At 49.2% G+C, this 15,182-nt stretch overlaps 1 protein-coding gene across 4 annotated transcripts in view; it reads right to left on the bottom strand.

Moving 5' to 3' along the window:
* Positions 1–457: 457 nt before the first annotated feature.
* Positions 458–15,182, bottom strand: part of LOC100304346 (E3 ubiquitin-protein ligase UPL1) — a 29,736-nt gene continuing 15,011 nt past the window's right edge. Inside the window, exons 7-16 of one of the 4 annotated variants that reach the window (XM_008670006.3) lie at positions 14,887–15,152; positions 14,511–14,803; positions 12,940–14,044; positions 12,712–12,858; positions 12,545–12,625; positions 12,226–12,451; positions 11,994–12,133; positions 11,737–11,843; positions 11,470–11,635; positions 458–792 (exon numbers count right to left, since the gene is read on the bottom strand). In XM_008670006.3, coding sequence (XP_008668228.1) covers positions 11,533–11,635; positions 11,737–11,843; positions 11,994–12,133; positions 12,226–12,451; positions 12,545–12,625; positions 12,712–12,858; positions 12,940–14,044; positions 14,511–14,803; positions 14,887–15,152 — 2,468 coding nt within the window. In that variant the 3' untranslated portion in view covers positions 458–792; positions 11,470–11,532. The remainder of the gene's footprint in view (positions 793–11,469; positions 11,636–11,736; positions 11,844–11,993; positions 12,134–12,225; positions 12,452–12,544; positions 12,626–12,711; positions 12,859–12,939; positions 14,045–14,510; positions 14,804–14,886; positions 15,153–15,182) is intronic. The other 3 variants (XM_008670008.3, XM_008670007.4, NM_001361412.1) reach the window with 3 other exon arrangements.

The following is a 15,182-nucleotide window of genomic DNA, read 5'->3' as shown; positions in this document are numbered from 1 at the left end:
AACTAATCGTCTATTTAATACTTATAATATATACTAATTAAAATTTTATATAACAAATTATTATTGAGTCGAACCATTAACCACAAATTATTATTAGGTCAAACCATTAACCAGCTCGTGGGCTCGCTCTTTTCGAGCAAAAAAACAGGCTCAGCTAAAGCTAGTTCTAAATACCGAGCCACCACGAGCCGATTCGAGCCCGAACTTGCCTAAGCATTTTTTTTACCATTTCTCACTTGGACCCTTTATTATGCATCCAATTTACTTTCATCTCATGTCCCATCTTCGAAGAAAAGCGCCGAATAAACAACAAATAGAGTTCCTCTCGACAAAAAAAATACCAAATAAAGGATACGAATTCATAATGTGATTCAAACATAACGAACCGTAACCTCTTCCGCCCAAGATAATAAAGAGAAAATGCTGAACACTTTAGCTTTATGAGAACGCGCACCGATAAGAACCATTGCTTCACCAGAAGGCTTATTTATTTGCAGAAATTGCACTGGCCTCCAGAATCGGAGGAACCAGTACAAAAATCATCAGAACTGGTATCAGCATTAAACGAATTTACATTCAACCTTTTAATTAGAAGGCAAAAGGAAGCTAGTTGTATCAGCGCTCTTGTCGCAGAGCTCTACTACTGTACCCAACCCGATCGACATACTCATCGACTATCCGGAATAATAAATTAGATCCCTACTGCAGCATGAGCACTCCTAAAAAGACCAATGGATCGATCTATGTTATGCATAGCACTGACCATCTCAATTGCCTTCAAAATCTGCAAAACTAACCAGCAATTAAATATTGAAATATCAAGCAGAAGAAATAATCCCAATATTTTTCAATTGATAGTTTTTAACCACTGCAGATACAAGCGAAATACAAAATGTTACAGTACACGTTCCATTCAGAACCTTTAGAACTATCAAATAATATCTATATAGAAGAAAATGATAGAACGACACCACCACTTCCAGTTCCAGGGCCGCTATCACAAACGTAACTTGACCAGTGGGGTCAACATTTTAGATAGATGCAGATTAGAATACAAATGAAAAGGTTGAACAACTCATTTTAATATCTTAATGTCAACAGATTTAAAATAGGTGAGCCATTCGACGATTATGTCCATTATGCCAAGGATGTTGCTCGTGTTATTTCATAAGAACAGCATGCAGAAGATATCTTGAATGCTATGTCATTCACTATGGAAAACATGTTGCTGATAGTTCACCAAAACATTTCATGTATAAACTGTTGCAGATCCAAAAAGTAGAACTGGGGAAATTTTAGATGGCAACAAGTACAAACCATTGTGTCAAAAGAATGGCTGGTAACTCATGTGTTCAAATTATACTCCATGCATTCCATATTATAGAAAACAGGAGGTAATTTGAGAGAGAATAGCAATAAACTATAAACCATTTATCTCATTTGTGTAGATAATAGCAGCATCACCATTATAAGTAATAAGCCAGAAAAGCACAATCATTGATTTTTTTTCCTTAAACGCGTAGGAGAGCTGCACATTATAATATATTAGAGAGGAGAACAGAACATCCTACAAGAAGGGAGGAACCTGCAACGCAAGAACCCCAAGATAACTCACACACTTATAGCTAAAAACAACTTAGGTACTTGACCCGATCACACTAAGGGCTTCAGCTAAGCCTAAACTTCCAAGATGTTTAGCTCCAGCTAGAACCCAGCATGCCATCTCATCCAAGAAGTTTCTCTGCACCTTGCTGATGGCAGGAGGATCACCATGAAAGACTACCCGGTTACGTTGTAACCACAAACACCTAGGGCTAGAGGCAGTGTCCACTGCGGCTGGTCGCCCAGAATGCGGCGAAGAAGGCCTGCTGGGGATGTTGTTGCTGCTGAACCTCCCACTATTCATCAGGGCAGACCACATGGTGATGTGACCGTTCCAGAGGTTGTAGGAGGGCCAGGAGGGAGCAGGTGCCTTGTCAGGGGCACCAAAGGTGTGGCCACTGATGTTGCCTCCAAAGCTGTCGTTGTTGCCTTGTAGGCGTCGTTGCCGCCTCTGCAGCCTCTGTCGCGCCCCTTGTTGCGCCTGGCGCTAGCACCAGCAGGAATGGCGGCAAGAGTTGGAGGTGGGCGGGCACTACTACGAGCTACCAGAGCCAGAAGTAGCGCTATACAAAGCGGAGGCCAAGCCAGGTCCCGAGGTGTCTAGGGTGATCTCCAGCAGGAGGTCGTTACGAACGGCGTGAAAGGGTAACACCGTGCGCTTGAAGGTCTTGAGATGGCCGACTTCATGTTCAAGCTTTGGAAAAGGTTGAGGACGAGAGCGCGATCGAAGACGTCCTCGTCGAGGGCGCGCAAGGTGTAGCCCCATGTTCTTCATCTTATGCGCGAGGTGTCACCCCATGTTCTTCATCTTACGACAGTAGTCGTTGGCGTTGAGCTCGCCTTACTGGATGACCCGGAACTGGACATCGAGGTGAACGCGAGTCTTGCGATTGCCGAGGAACTAGGCCTCGATGGCAAGGCAGGCGTGGCATGCCGTCTCCCTAGGCTCGCGGAGCCCGCGAACAATCACCTAAAGCTCAACGATGATGGTGCCAAAGAGCCAAGACACGATGTCGTCGTGCCTGTACCAGGAAGGGGTGTTGGAGACGACGTCGAGACCTTGATCGTCGCAGGCGTAACAACGAAGCATCAGTAGCATGAGATCAAGTGTGCGTGTAGTGGGTGGATGGGGATCTAGAACAATCATGACGAGGGAGCGGATGTTCTAGACAGCAACTGCCTGCACGTGGAGATTGGCCACCTCGACAGCCTTGTACATGCCGATGGTGTTGGGGATGCAGTAGTCGTCGTCCTCCTTAGCATTCTTCAATTGCCACTCTAGGGCGGCGAGGGCAGCCTCCTCCCACACAAGCACAGCAACACGCTCACGGGCGTGAGTAGAGGTGGTAATGAGCTCTAGATTTTACACTATAAAATTTAATGATCGAATTGGATTAGGATCGGGCTTTATTCCTATTCATTTTTGAACTAAAATTTTTTAAGGGCCCTAACATATTGTGAAGGAGCATTTGGATCGTGATCCATTACAACACCTAGACGTGAGTGGTGGTGACGGTGGCTCGATCCTTGGAGAGGGCTTCGCGTAGGCTGCCTGCTCCTCCTGGGTGGAGGTAGTCTGATCGACCTCGGCGGTGGCCTGTTCGGCCTCAACACCCTGCGTCTGGAGGGCAGTAGCACCGTGGTCAGCCATGGAGCAGATCTAAGCTGATAGAATATGAGCTACCAGATATTGGATTGATGGTAGAGCTACAAGGGGTGTACAATAAATAGGCAAGGATCGTCTAATGTTTACAGAAGGCACACAATCAATGAAGATCCTTGCCTAATCTATGATCAACTACCATAAACACCAAGGCACAATGGGCACAATGGCAAGCATGATCATCCTAATTACATAGTCTAACAAAAACTAATCAATCAACTAAAAAGAAACGAATAAACCGAGAAATGCAACAACCTAGTGTAGTAGTGTGGGAATCTTTGGTGCCCACTAGGATTTGAATCCAACTAGGGAGAGTGACACTAAAAACATTGTCTGAAGCATCATACCACAGCCATGGAGTTCCAAAGCATCCACAACTGTTGAATTAGGGCTATCCAATTCAAAATACACCAAGCCAAAATGTCACCGTTCACTTTCTCGCTCGAAATCGCCGAAATCCGGTGTTTTTTTTTGTTTTCGCTACTAAGCGAAAAACGAATTTCGGTTTGGGTTTAATGGATTTTGATTCAAAAAAATATAAATACAAAAGTCAAATTTTGGTCAACAAAACGAAATTCGAATGATCTCAAACAAAATTGTTAACCCTGAGAGCGACCTTGTGAGGAGCTCATGGGGGACATAGCACCAGCCATGCATACTCACCAACATTGTATAAAGAAGTTCTGAATATTTGGGGGAGTTCCCACAACAACACCAAGTGTTCATTTGCTTCCAGAAGGATTGCCAAGGAATTAAGTCTGACTAGAGTATTGTTAGATTGTTTTTCTTCTATTTGTTTTATGAGATGTAATACAACTCCATTTGTGTATAAGAAAGGGTGACTTGACCATTGTGAAAGCTCTCTTGAATTAAGGAAATACTCATCTCCTAGTTTGTGATAGACTAGCAGCTACAAGCAAACTAGTCTGTAATAGTCCTACTTAGTTACTAATTTGATTTGGTCCATTTTAATGAGAGGGTACACTAAGGAGGAAAGCTTTATCTATAGATGGTTGTTTCAATTCAATTCAGCATATTACCTTACCATTGCTATTTCAATAATGATGTGTTGTTAGAAAATCGTTGGTCCAGCTTCCTATTGAATTTGAAACCTTGCAACAAATTTGTTTTGAACAAACGCAAGAGAGTTGCGTGTCATTTCATTAAAGAGAAAAAATAGGTAGGGGGACAAGATTTGTCGACCCCTATTACAAGGCCAATAAGGACAAACATCCACAACTAGATAGCCGCGCCACACACGCTATAAGAACGACCAGACACATACCGGAACGACCACGCTAAGCCCCCACAAGGAGCGCAAGTTGACCAATTACTAATATTTTGCATGTATCTAGCACAAAAAATTATCCCCTTTTTTTGGTCCAAGTTTTTATGAACAACCAATAAGTGGAACCAGTCTTCAAAAAATAAAATGCCATTAAGAACGATGTGGTAAACTCAAGGTTTCTATACCAGGAACGACTACTATGCAAGCAACCCTTATGTGCAAGCGTGCAAACGAGCCACCCGGACCTTTAGATCGTGATTGAACCTTAAGATAGTGACCCAACCATATGTCACATTTAACACTTAAACTCACCACCACCAGCTCGCGTAGCTTTACCAAAAACCTCCCTAACAAAATACGATTGTATCTATAGTTGGATCACGATCTAAAGGTCCAGAAGGCCCGCTTGCACGCTTACACCTAAAGTTTGCTTACACAACAGGAGTTCCCGTCTGTAACACCCTGAATTTTGGGATATACATTTTCTTTGCTTTATACTTAAAATTCAGAGAGGCCTACACCTTGCCCCCTAGACTCTCGCCTCCTCTCCCCTCCACCACTGGTGCCTCTACCCCCCACAACCCCACATCGGTGCCTACTCCAGGCCCGACGACCACTACCAACCTCTCTCCGACGCTGGTTTCCTCCCAGTTGGAATGGAAACCCTAACCCTAATCAGGGTTGGGTGTGGAATTAATAGACTTAGGTAGTTGGGCCTAGCCCATTACAAAGGGGTGAGAAGGTAATTACATGGGGAAGACCCCAAACCCTAGACGAGTAATCTAACACCCCCCCGCAGTCACAACTCTATCCTGTACAGATGTTGAGACTGGATCAAAAGTCTAAAAATACACTCGACGGTAACCCCTTGGTGAAGATGTCGGCGAACTGCAGCGTGGTGGGGACGCTGAGAACTCGAACGTCACCGGCAGCGACGCGCTCGCGGACGAAGTGCAGGTCGATCTCCACATGCTTCGTGCGCTGATGCTGCACGGGGTTGGTGGAGAGGTAGACCGCGCTAACGTTGTCGCAGTAGACGAGGGTGGCGCGCTAGAGGAGACTGTGGAGCTCGTGGAGGAGCTGGCGCAGCCAGGAGGCCTCTGCCACGCCGTTGGCCACGGCACGGTACTCGGCCTCAGCGCTGGAGCGAGAGACGACGAGCTGTCGCTTGGCGGCCCAAGAGACGAGGTTGCCGCCCAGGAACACGGCGTAACCGGAGGTGGACCGACGCGTGTCGGGACAGCCAGCCCAGTCAGCGTCGGTGTAGACCACGAGCTCCGACGTCCGGGATGGTCGGAGAAGGAGGCCGTAGTCGAGGGAGCCGCGGAGGTAGCGCAGAATCCGCTTGAGCGCGGTGAGATGGGGCTCTCGCGGAGTGTGCATATGCAGGCACACCTGCTGGACGGCGTATGCGATGTCGGGCCTGGAGAAGGTGAGGTACTGGAGCGCGCCGGTCAGGCTCCGGTAGGACGTCGCGTCGGCGACCGAAGGCCCGGCGTCCTCAGAGAGCTTCGCCTGAGTGTCGACAAGCGTGGAGCAAGGCTTGCAGTCAGACATGCCAGCCCGCTCCAGGATGTCGATGGCGTACTGGCGCTGGTGGAGGAAGAGACCCTGAGGCCGGCGCTCGGCGGTGATGCCGAGGAAGTGGTGTAGGGGCCCCAGGTCCTTCATCGCGAACTCCCGCTGAAGGGCGGCTATCGTGCGATGTAGAAGGTCGGCGGTGGATGCCGTGAGCACAATGTCGTCGATGTAGAGCAGGAGGTAGACGGTGCCGTCGCCGCGCCGGTAGATGAACAGGGACATGTCCGACTTGGCCTCGGCGAAGCCGATGGAGGCCAGGTAGGAGGCGAAGCGACTGTACCATGCCCGTGGCGCCTGCTTGAGGCCGTACAGGGACCGGTTCAGCCGACAGACCAGATCCGGACGGTCAGCATCGATGAAACCGGTGGGCTGGCTGCAGTAGACAGTCTCCGTCAGAGTGCCATGGAGGAAGGCATTCTTGACATCGAGTTGATGGATCGCCCAGTCGCGGGAGAGGGCGAGGACGATGCGAACAGTGGCGAACTTGACGACAGGGCTGAAGGTCTCGTCATTGTCCACTCCGGGGCGCTGTGTGAAGCCACGAAGGACCCAACGGGCCTTATAGCGATCGAGGGAGCCGTCCGAGGTCAGCTTGTGGCGAAATAGCCACTTGCCGGTGACCACGTTGGTGCCTGGTGGACACGGCACCAGGTCCCAGGTGTGGTTGGCCAAGAGGGCCGCGTACTCCTCCATAGCACGACACCAATGTGGGTCGGCGAGGGCAGTGCGAACGGAGGAGGGCACCGGGGAAGCGTCGGGTGGAGTGCTGGACGTATCAGCTGCAAGGATCAGCCGGTCGACGGGGCGAAGAACGCCAGCGGTGCGCCGAGTCACCATCGGGTGGACGTGTCCGGGGTCGCGGTGGATGGCGACCGGGTGGTATACGGACGGCTCAGAGCGGACCGCCGGAACGTCGTGAGCGGCGGGTGTGGCCGGCTCGCGGCGGTGATATACGACGGCGAGGTCGGCGAAGCGGGTCGCGCTCGTCGACGGGCCTGAGTCGGGGGGCGCGCTCGTCGGCGGGCCCGAGTCGGGGGCGCCGAGGTAGTGGCGTGGCCGCGACGGTGGTAGACGAGCGCGGGGTTGGCGAAGCGAGCCGGGGTCGACGGGGCCGCGCGTGGCGCAGGCGGGGTCGACGGGGCCGCGCGTGGCGCAGGCAGGATCGACGGGGTCGCGCGTGGCGCAGGCAGGATCGATGGGGCCGCGCATGGCGCAGGCATGATCGACGTGGCCGCGTGTGGCGCAGGTGGGGTCGACGGGGCCGCGCGTGGCACGGGAATGGGCGCGAGCTGTGGCGTCGTGGCTGCACGGGGAGCAGGTAACGACGCAAGACGAGGCACCGAGGGTGGGGGGGAACCGGATCGGACTCGAGGAGGGAGTCAAGATCGGTGGGTGGGGTGGAGCCTGCAACGGGAAACATATCTTCGTCGAAGACGACGTGACGAGAGATGATGATGCGGTGGGAGGTGAGGTCCAGGCACCGATACCCCTTGTGGTCAGGGGAGTAGCCGAGGAAGAGGCGACGAGTGGAGCGAGGAGAAAGCTTGTTAGGGGCGGTAGCGGAAATGTTAGGGTAGCAGGCACAGCCGAACACGCGCAGGTGGTCGTAGGAAGGGGTTGTGCCGTACAGGGCGAAGTGAGGTTTAGGGTGGCTCACCGCCTTCGAGGGAAGACGGTTGAGGAGATGCGTGGCGGTATGAAGGGCCTCTGCCCAGTAGGTGGCAGGGACAGACGCCTGAAAGAGAAGGCAGCGGATCATGTTGGTGGTGGTGTGAATCATGCGCTCGGCCCGGCCGTTCTGAGCAGAGGTGTAGGGACACGAGAGACGCAACTGGACGCCGTGAGTGAGGAAGAAAGAACGGGAGGCGTTGTTGTCGAACTCGCGGCCATTGTCGCACTGCAGGACACGGACCGGGCGCCGGAACTAAGTGGATACCCAGGCGAAGAAGTGAGTGAGGGTGGTAAACGTGTCGGACTTCAGCCGAAGGGGGAAAGTCCAAAGGAAATGGGAGTAGTCATCCAGAATGACCAGGTAGTATTTGTAGCCGGAGAGGCTAAGGACAGGAGACGTCCAGAGATCATAGTGGACAAGATCAAAGGCTTGAACAGCCCTGGACGTGGAAGTGAAAAAAGGAAGACGGGAGTGACGGCCGAGCTGACAAGCATGACAGAGGCGCTCAGAAGAGCCCCGAGTAAATGATATGTCTGAGTGGCCGGAAAGCTGGGACATGACGTCAGGTCCAGGGTGCCCGAGGCGACGGTGCCAAATGGCGGAGGAGGTGGTGGTAGTAGCAAGAGCATGTGATGTGGTGGTAGTAGTAAGTGAAGGAGATGAGGCTACTCTGGTGTGGGGAGTGGAGGGCAAGTGAAGAGAATAGAGGGGGTCGGAGCTATCACAGCGAGCGAGCACAGCATGTGTGGGAAGGTGGCGTATGGTGAGACCCCAGGGATCGAACTCCATAGAGCACTGGTTGTCACTAGTGAAGCGACGAACCGAGAGGAGGGGATGAGTCAGTCCGGGAGCAACAAGGACGTCGTTAAGGCAGAATGGTCCTGGAAGAACCGATGTACCTACTGAGGTGACCGGGAGGGTGGAACCGTTGCCGACGACGATGGAGGAAGTATGTGAGGGGTGGGGTGGATGGGAGTGGGGAGTAACGAACTAGTGGTGGGGGTAGTGTGGAAGGAGGCCCCGGAGTCAACCACCCAATCGGTGGTGATTCGGGGAGGTGGTAGTGGCGAAGGAACGGTGTGAGCGGAGAGGGCCAAAGAAGGTGCCCCGACAGAGGCACTAGGAAGGGAGGGAGATGGCACGGGCTCAACCGCTAGGGAGGCGATCGCAGCACGTAGGAAGACAAGCAGTCCAGGCACGTGACGGCCCGCCTGAGGGTGGACCTCGACGCAGTCCCGAAGAATAGGGTTCCATACTGGATCGAAGGACACGAACATGCCCCGGATGAGCTGGCCGTCGTGGAGGACACGCACAGTCACGAGAGCGGCGGTGAGGTAAAGCTCATGTATGGCGGGGGTGACGCCATGGAACCGGTGTGGGAGGAGACAACGCTGGTAGGGCGCGCGCAGCAGGGCGCCTGGGCGCGGCATGGAGGAGCAGGGTGGAAAGCGAGGCCAGGGAGAGCACGAGCAGCAGCACCGGCCGGGGCAGGTAGAGCACGGCGAGAAGCGACGCCGCAGCGACCGCCGCGAGGAGCGGGTGATGGTGATGGGGCGCCGGGGTCGCGGCGGGGAAGGGGCGCGCTCGGCGGGCGGGGTCAGCAGGCGGCCGAGCGCACAGGGTGCGACGCGAACGACAGTCCGACTGACGGGTTTTGGGCGCGGTCGGTCCTCCTGGCTGCTCGGTCGGCGCGGCAGAGCCTAGCGCGGGGCAGCGTCGAGCAGCTGGGCAGGGGCGCGTGAGGCAGCAGGTGCAGGGATGCTCCTGGCGGCTACACGCGGAGTACAGGGCGCCTGGCGCTGACCACGGCGTGCGGTGCCGGAGCAGAGTGGAGTCTGGCGGGGTCGACAGCAAGCTCGTGGCAGCGCACGGCGAAGTCCCGACGCGAGCTCCAGGGCACGATGGACGAGAGAGGCAGGTCGACGTCGACCAAGCTCGAGCAGGGAGAGGCGCGGCCGAGGAAGAGGATGGTCGGACCTAACGCGCAGAGGGACGGGGGGCGCGCGTCGGCGGCGTAGGGGCGCGGAGGAGGCGGAGCCGACGGCGCGGGCGCGACTGGAGGGGCTCCACCGGGCGGCGCGCGGCTGGTGGCCTGAATGCGCGGCTGGGGCGGTGCTTCAGTCGCTGGCGCGCAGGGGCTTCGGGTGCAGCGCCTGGGCGCGGCCGGGTCGGGGGAGAGCGTCGGCTCGATGCGGGAGACGCAGGGCAGGGTGCGCGGCTCCAGCGGGGACGCTCGGGTGCACACGGCAGTCGGCAGGGAGAGAGGAGAGAGAGCCGGGTGGGTGGCGGCGGCTGGAGGGAGGAGAGGGCGAGGCTGACGGCGCCCGAGAGGGAGGTGGCTGGAAAAAAATTAATTTGGCTCTGGTACCAAGTTGGAATGGAAACCCTAACCCTAATCAGGGTTGGGTGTGGAATTAATAGACTTAGGTAGTTGGGCCTGGCCCAGTACAAAGGGGTGAGAAGGTAATTACATGGGGAAGACCCCAAGCCCTAGACGAGTAATCTAACACTCCCCATCTCCTGTACCTAAGGGTCACTCCAAGGCGTAGCGGTGGAGTGATGATGATGGATCACCCCTAGGTGCTCCCCATGTCCACGTGAGGGATCCCTTTAGGAAAACCTAATGGGCGGCTATACCTTTAGGGAATCTTTGTAAAGGTTTCGTAGTGAATCCCTAGCCATTCACCTCGAAAGTGGATACGGGTCTAGCTATGGCTCATAAGTAAAGTGTGTAACTTCTGTAGAGGGTTGAGAAATTGTTATATCAATCGTGCTCACGGTTAAGAGCAGCATTGGAAGCTCTATTTTATTAGAGTTTACAGGTGATCTGAGATATGATGGTTACGATGACGACATTGGTGATGATGCTTCTCGAAGGAAATTATGTTTCATGGGTTAACAATCATCGGATGATGCTAAAACTTGACTTATGCTAATGATAATAATGACTTGTTAACTTAAAAGCAACTGCTGTAGGCCTAACCCCACATAAAGCTAGTCCAATTTAGCCAAATGGGACGCTTGTTGAGTACGTTGTGTAATCACACTTGCTTTCATACAAACAACAAGTTACCCTTGGTGCAACCCATGCTCAGGTGATAAAGGAGTTGCTATTGTCGATCCCCAAGAGTTCCAAGACTTCATCAAACATTAAGACTAGGTTTGAGATCTCCCCCAATCAGCTGTCTGTGGAGGGTTTATTTACGTTGGCTACATTTCTTTTTTTTGCACTTTGATCTATATGATGTTAATGACTCTGGTCTGTAATAATATTACTTACTCTATGATTATTCGAAGCATTATGCGATGACAAGTCATTTATGTAATCGTTGTGTACATAAGTTCCGATCCTGTCACGTACATGGTCTACATTCGGTTTGCCTTCTGAAGCCGGGTGTGACATCTTGTATAGCAGCTCTTTAAATAAAGCAGCATAAATTATTGAGTGATTTCCAATTGCATTGAAGGAAACAACCTTGTATAGCAGTCTTTAAATAAAGCAACATAAATTATTGAGTACGTTTTCAATTGCATTGAAGGAAACTATATCAATTTGGATTAGTTAGATTTGTAATACTGAAAATAGAAACTTGAAAACACTGTGAAATAAACATATAGGGTGTATGATTAATATTAGTGGCAAAGAAATAATCACTTCCATACCTGTACATGTCAAGCAGAAAACCAATGACCCAGTGCACGCTTTACAACCTCCCGAGGAACCAATCAACCAAAGCCAAAACCTTCACTAGCTTCATGAATGGCAAGAAGCAGTCGTTCTTCTAATTGCTCCTTTGAGGTATATTCCGGTAAATCCAACTGGTTAAAGCTGTGTATTTAACGTGCACTTAACCCAATTACCAAACGAGCAGACAATAGCATAAAGAGGTACACAAGTCGAAGGCAGTAAATTAAGTGTTGATATGTTACCAGGTATGAGCAGATGGAAGTCGACCAGGAGATCCATACGCCTTGTAAATCTGAAATCTCTGGGGGCCAGAGATACCTTGTAGCGCTTTGAAACCCTCCAATGGTACCTATAGAAATAAATTCTGTGTGTGTTATTGATTGAAGTTATAGAGCAAAATATATTGTTCAAGATTTGCGACACTTCTAAGGTGAAACTATAGTTGCACTGAAGTTTTATTTTAAAATGCATCAAAATTAAGAGTGAAGCGGCTTTTGACCTTAGATGTTCCGGTAACGAACTGTAGTAGTCTCGCCATGTCCTCCTTGCTGAATGCTCTAACAACTTCCCAGAACCACTGGATAACAGGAGATGCAGCTGAATATCCTATATATTCCGTGTTGGCCTTCAGATCATCCACTGCAGGGAAAACAACACAACAAGATGGAAGGAAATAAATAACTTAGGCAATAAAGACGATGAATTATTCCTGACAGATAAAACCCACTTACAGTCAATTTCAGGAAGACCACTGATCAGCAGTTCAAGTTCTTTATCATTGAATAGCGATATTAGATCCCTTGGAACTAACTCTGTGAAGCCTTCAAGGAAACCATTGATTTGAGGACGAATTGCTGTGGTCAGTATATGTTCAGCTACAAGGTCAACATATTCTTGTTTTGTTTCCTCAGTAACCCTGATGTTTCTTCCACCCGGTTTTAGCTCATAATCGGTAACCTGAATTGAAAATTTGTTAAACTGCACAGCTAAGATAATAGCTGACGCAAGCAGAAAAGGTTTCGGCTAAAACCCGTGATGGCTTTTCAATACCTCGGTCTTCTCATAGAGAATATGTTTTTCCTCATCAGGATCCATGCTAAATGTTAAATAGGGAAGGTCACTTACATCATTCTGTTCAAAAAACACATGATTAAGGATCTGCATAGATCCACATAAATAAATTAATAAATATGAAACTGCAGAAATTGAATCCAGACCTCCAGCATCCACTTCAAATTTCTGTAGTAATCAGGATCAATAGCCTCTATATCATGATATGTTACTTTAGCACCTAAGATATGTTTGTAAAATGAACGGGTGAAGTGGACGTCCAACAATTGGCCATCAAATAACGCTTTAGCAACCTGTGAAAATAACTAAGCCTCAGAAGAAGGGAAAACAAATGATGCAGTATTGAACTATCGTGGATATTGTCAAGAAATTACCACTCGACCAACAAACTTGAAGTAAGAAAGGTGCTCCGTTTGAAAATCTGAGTTTGGATTAGGCTGGAAAGTCGCATTGTTTCCAACTGTAGTGAAAAGAAGAGTTCCTTTGTCAAAAATAACTCTAGAGAGCAGTTGATACCACTCCCTAGTTAGTCCTCCTGCATCTATGCCCTCTTCCCCTTGAAATTGCACAGTCAAACGACCTTTGAGATCCTGGGTACGACGTAATCTCAACTGATTATATGAGTCATCCAAAACATAAGCCCTGCGAACACTAATGTGTAGAGGAGCTGGAAGGTGCTGATCATGCTGCTGTCTGATACGTGACCGAAAGTAAGCACGTTTGTTGTCAAAATCTATCAGCCTTGGCACTTTCAACATCATAGAAAGTGACTTCTCCAGTATGCTTGGGTTTTGTCTAATGAAAACGTTGAGCAGCCGTCGATGCTTTTCAGCAATCCTTATAAAAGTAACATTGCAAGTTCCACCAGTCTTCAGTGAAGGTGAAGATGAACTTCCAGCAGATTCTTTTACTTCAGGGGCAATAACAGTGTAATCTGATTGTGCAACTGGTTGATTTGTTTGAAGCTTCTCACATAGGACAAAGAATGATTCTATGAACGGCAACAAGCGCTGAGTGCCTGGAGGAAGCGGTGAAGAAACAGATGATGAAGCACTAACTGCTAAAGCATCCACCGATGGGGCATGGGAAGCGAATGATGAATTGTGTACAAGTTTTGCCTCTGTGGCACTTATACAATCACTTAACTCTTGCCACAAAGGTTGAAGACCAGCATTCAGATCCCACAAAAAAGACTGCTCTTCCTGTCCTAAATCTTGCTCATGTCTACTATCCATCACACACGAAGTTAGTGTAGATAGGACTTGCAGTATCCGCAAAATCGCAGCTCCAGCCATAGAGCAAGTACTGAGCCCAAGCATTTGAGTGTTCTTCAGGGTTACAAGCTCCTCAACGGCAGAAGAACTTAAACTCTGAGCAACACCAGCTAACTCAATGGAAAAGAATTTCCGATGCGATGCTGCAACACTAGCCAATTTTTTCACCACCTCTGCCGCAAGTGAGTACACTTTATCTGGAAGACTGAATATTTCAACAACAAAACATAAGCATATTTGTCTATAGCTCTGAGAAAAGGGCATTTTTCAAAATTTTCAAATATCTAAACTATGAATTAAGAATGAACATTCCACATATCACACATCAGATTTACACTCAAACAATAACTTTTTCGAGTATTCGAGCAGCAAAAGGTACCATTTATATAAAGCATATCAATTAGTTTCAAATTACTGCACATGGACAAGTTTTGCTGCATACATTAATCTAGAAAACAAATGGTGGCCACTGTTATGGATACAAGAAACAAATTCCACAAGAGATGGAAGGAAAACAATGTGCCCCTGGAGTAACATTCTAATTAGATCATCAAAGCTAAGAAACAAATATACAATAGGTACATGAACACTCAACCTTTGTAGTCAATCATCATTTGTAGAAGCTATCCAAAATTAAGTAAATAAAATAGAAGGGTAAGGCAAACACTAACCCCTCAAGTGCAAGAATATTGCACAGATTATGCAATTCAGCATCAGGAAGTTGGGTAAGGATTGCATGCACATTAACATCCAGTTTAGCACAAGATGGTGGGACCTCAACATCTCTACTTTGGTTATTATCCGGGATATGACCTTGTTCCAAAGTAGATGGTTCCACCTGTGTTTGATATGGTGTCCCATCAACGAATTCAATATCTGAATTGTTAGTTATCTGTACAGAGTGAGGTGGACAATCAACTTGGGATGCAGCATTGTTAATAACTACTTCAAGCAAATACAACACCTGGAGTACAAAATGAAAAGGTATGAGAAATATTTGAAGAGAACCAAAAGCTACCATACACTAAAACAAGTGCTGATAAATACCTTCTCAAGGTATACTCGACTCCGCAGAAATAAGGGTTTATTTAGAAGCTTAAGAAGCAATATAATAGGTGTATAAGCCTTTGAATATGGTGGCATCATATTCTGCATTGAACTTTCTTGAGATGTCTCTTTATTGTGCTGTAATGTCAAACAGTTTGGACTAGCTGAAGGATTGAAATAGATCAAAAGATCCACAACAGAAGGACTAGCTGAAGCAAGATATGTCAATATTTCAAGAAGTCGGCGTGTTACAAGTGGTGGTACACCTGGAGAAATGAAGTGCAAGCATATAAGAT

This window comes from Zea mays, chromosome 2 (genome assembly GCF_902167145.1).
Source record: "Zea mays cultivar B73 chromosome 2, Zm-B73-REFERENCE-NAM-5.0, whole genome shotgun sequence".
Taxonomy (NCBI): domain Eukaryota; kingdom Viridiplantae; phylum Streptophyta; class Magnoliopsida; order Poales; family Poaceae; genus Zea; species Zea mays.
This window is presented reverse-complemented; position numbering and strand designations above follow the sequence as displayed.